Source organism: Alexandromys fortis, unplaced genomic scaffold (genome assembly GCF_014885135.2).
Source record: "Alexandromys fortis isolate MF-2015 unplaced genomic scaffold, M_Fortis_MF-2015_v1.1 scaffold_26, whole genome shotgun sequence".
NCBI classification, from domain to species: Eukaryota; Metazoa; Chordata; class Mammalia; order Rodentia; family Cricetidae; genus Alexandromys; species Alexandromys fortis.
The window spans coordinates 9556428-9558207 of NW_026067894.1; the positions used below are offsets into that span (position 1 = coordinate 9556428).

Here is a 1780-nt window from a genome sequence, read left to right on the forward strand (position 1 = left end):
AGAACAGGCAGTGCTCTTAACCACTGAGCCATCTCTCCAGCCCCTTATATCTTGATCTAAAAATTGGAGGCAGGCAGACAGAGACAATGGGAATGAAACCTCCAAGCCTTCCCACCAGTAGTAACAAAGCTCCAATAAGACCTCATCTCCTTCCTTATCCTTCCCAAACAGTTCTGGTAACTCAAGTATTCAAACATGAGCCTATGGAGGCCTTTCTCATTCAAACCATTACAGTGTCTGCTCTTTTTTTTTGCCTCGATATATGCCCGCACGCCAGAGGAGGGCGCCAGATCTCATTACAGATGGTTGTGAGCCACCATGTGGATGCTGGGAATTGAACTCAGGACCTCTGGAAGAGCAGCCAGTGCTCTTAACCTCAGAGCCATCTCTCCAGCCCCAGTGTCTGTTCTTGAAATTTTAGGGAGAGTTTAATAGAAAAATTCTAGGAACATTAAAACTTAAGTTTTTGTTACATTGGATGGAACTTCTTTTCTTTTTTGAATAGCTGATTTTCAGAGAGGTTGGAATATATGGGTTATTTATAATGTTAACTGCTGTGCTGTGATAAGTATAGTCTCCTTGTGACATTTTATACCTGTGTATAAGGTACTTTATTACACATGTAGAGAGCCAAAGGTGATATTGGGTGTCTTCCTTGGTTGATCTCCATTTATTGAAATAGGACCTCTGATTTCCCACTTCTAGTCCAGCTAGCCAGCTTGCCCTGGCAATCCCCCTCTGCCTCCCCCTTATGGTGATTAAAGTTGTTTAGTTTTTCTCAAAGATTGACATACTGTAGAAGGGCATTGATACAATGATGAATATAATTGATTCATCTTGGGTAGATAGTCTTGGGCAGGTAACTTCTTTGAAGGTTAGTTTAAGACGGGAGTAATGGCTTGTTGTAGTGTGCTCATCTGTAATAGCAGGACACTGAAGGCCAAGGCAGGAGGATTCCAAGTTGGAACCAACTTGGGTTGTGACTGTTTTTTTTTTTTAATATTTATTATGTATACAATATTTGGTCTGTGTGCATGTCTGCAGGCCAGAAGAGGGCACCAGATCTCATTACAGATGGTTGTGAGCCACCACGTGGTTGCTGGGAATTGAACTCAGGACCCTTGGAAGAGCAGGCGACGCTCTTAACCTCTGAGCCATCTCTCCAGCCCCCCTTGACTGTCCTAGAATTCACTCTGTAGACCAGGCTGGCCAGGAACTCATAGATCTTCCAGCCCTTTGCCTTCCAAGTGCTGGGGTCCAAGTTGTGTGCAACCACGGCTAACCAGGCCTTTTCCTTTAAAAAACATTGTAGTTTTGAGTTTGTTTTTTATTACTTTAGGTAGATTTTAACTAACTATTTCAACTTCTTTCTTATTTCCCCAGGAACGTCAAGGTCGTGGGAAATAAAAAGCGGTTCTGCACAGACTGCAGCAACGGTTGCATCTGCTTATCCTAAGAGGACACAGTGACCTTCAAGAAAATTAGGACTTTTTTCTTAATTTCATTGACTTCAGAGACAATTGCAAACTTGCAGTTTAAGTATTGGAATTCACAAAAAAAGAAAAAGAAACATAGGACTTAACTGGAAAATGGAGGAAAAAAAAGGAAAAAAAAAAAAGGAAAAACCTAAACAAAAATTCCCTCTAGGTAGTTTAGGTAAAAAAATGTCCCTTTTATTTTGGCTTTGGTTGTGATTCAAAGCATAATGCTTTGAGTTTTTTTTTTTGTTTTTTTTTTTTTTGTTTGTTTTGGTCTTAGTGTCTGTGCTGGCTAGTTTTAT

General features: G+C 40.6%; 1 protein-coding gene across 1 annotated transcript in view; it reads left to right on the plus strand.

Annotated features, from left to right (window-relative positions):
- The window catches only part of Ythdf2 (YTH N6-methyladenosine RNA binding protein F2), a 22769-nt gene extending 21019 nt beyond the window's left edge, over positions 1–1750 (plus strand). Inside the window, exon 5 of the mRNA XM_050151353.1 lies at positions 1384–1750. Within this exon, the coding sequence (XP_050007310.1) occupies positions 1384–1407 (24 nt within the window). The 3' untranslated portion in view covers positions 1408–1750. The remainder of the gene's footprint in view (positions 1–1383) is intronic.
- The last annotated feature ends 30 nt before the right edge of the window (positions 1751–1780 follow it).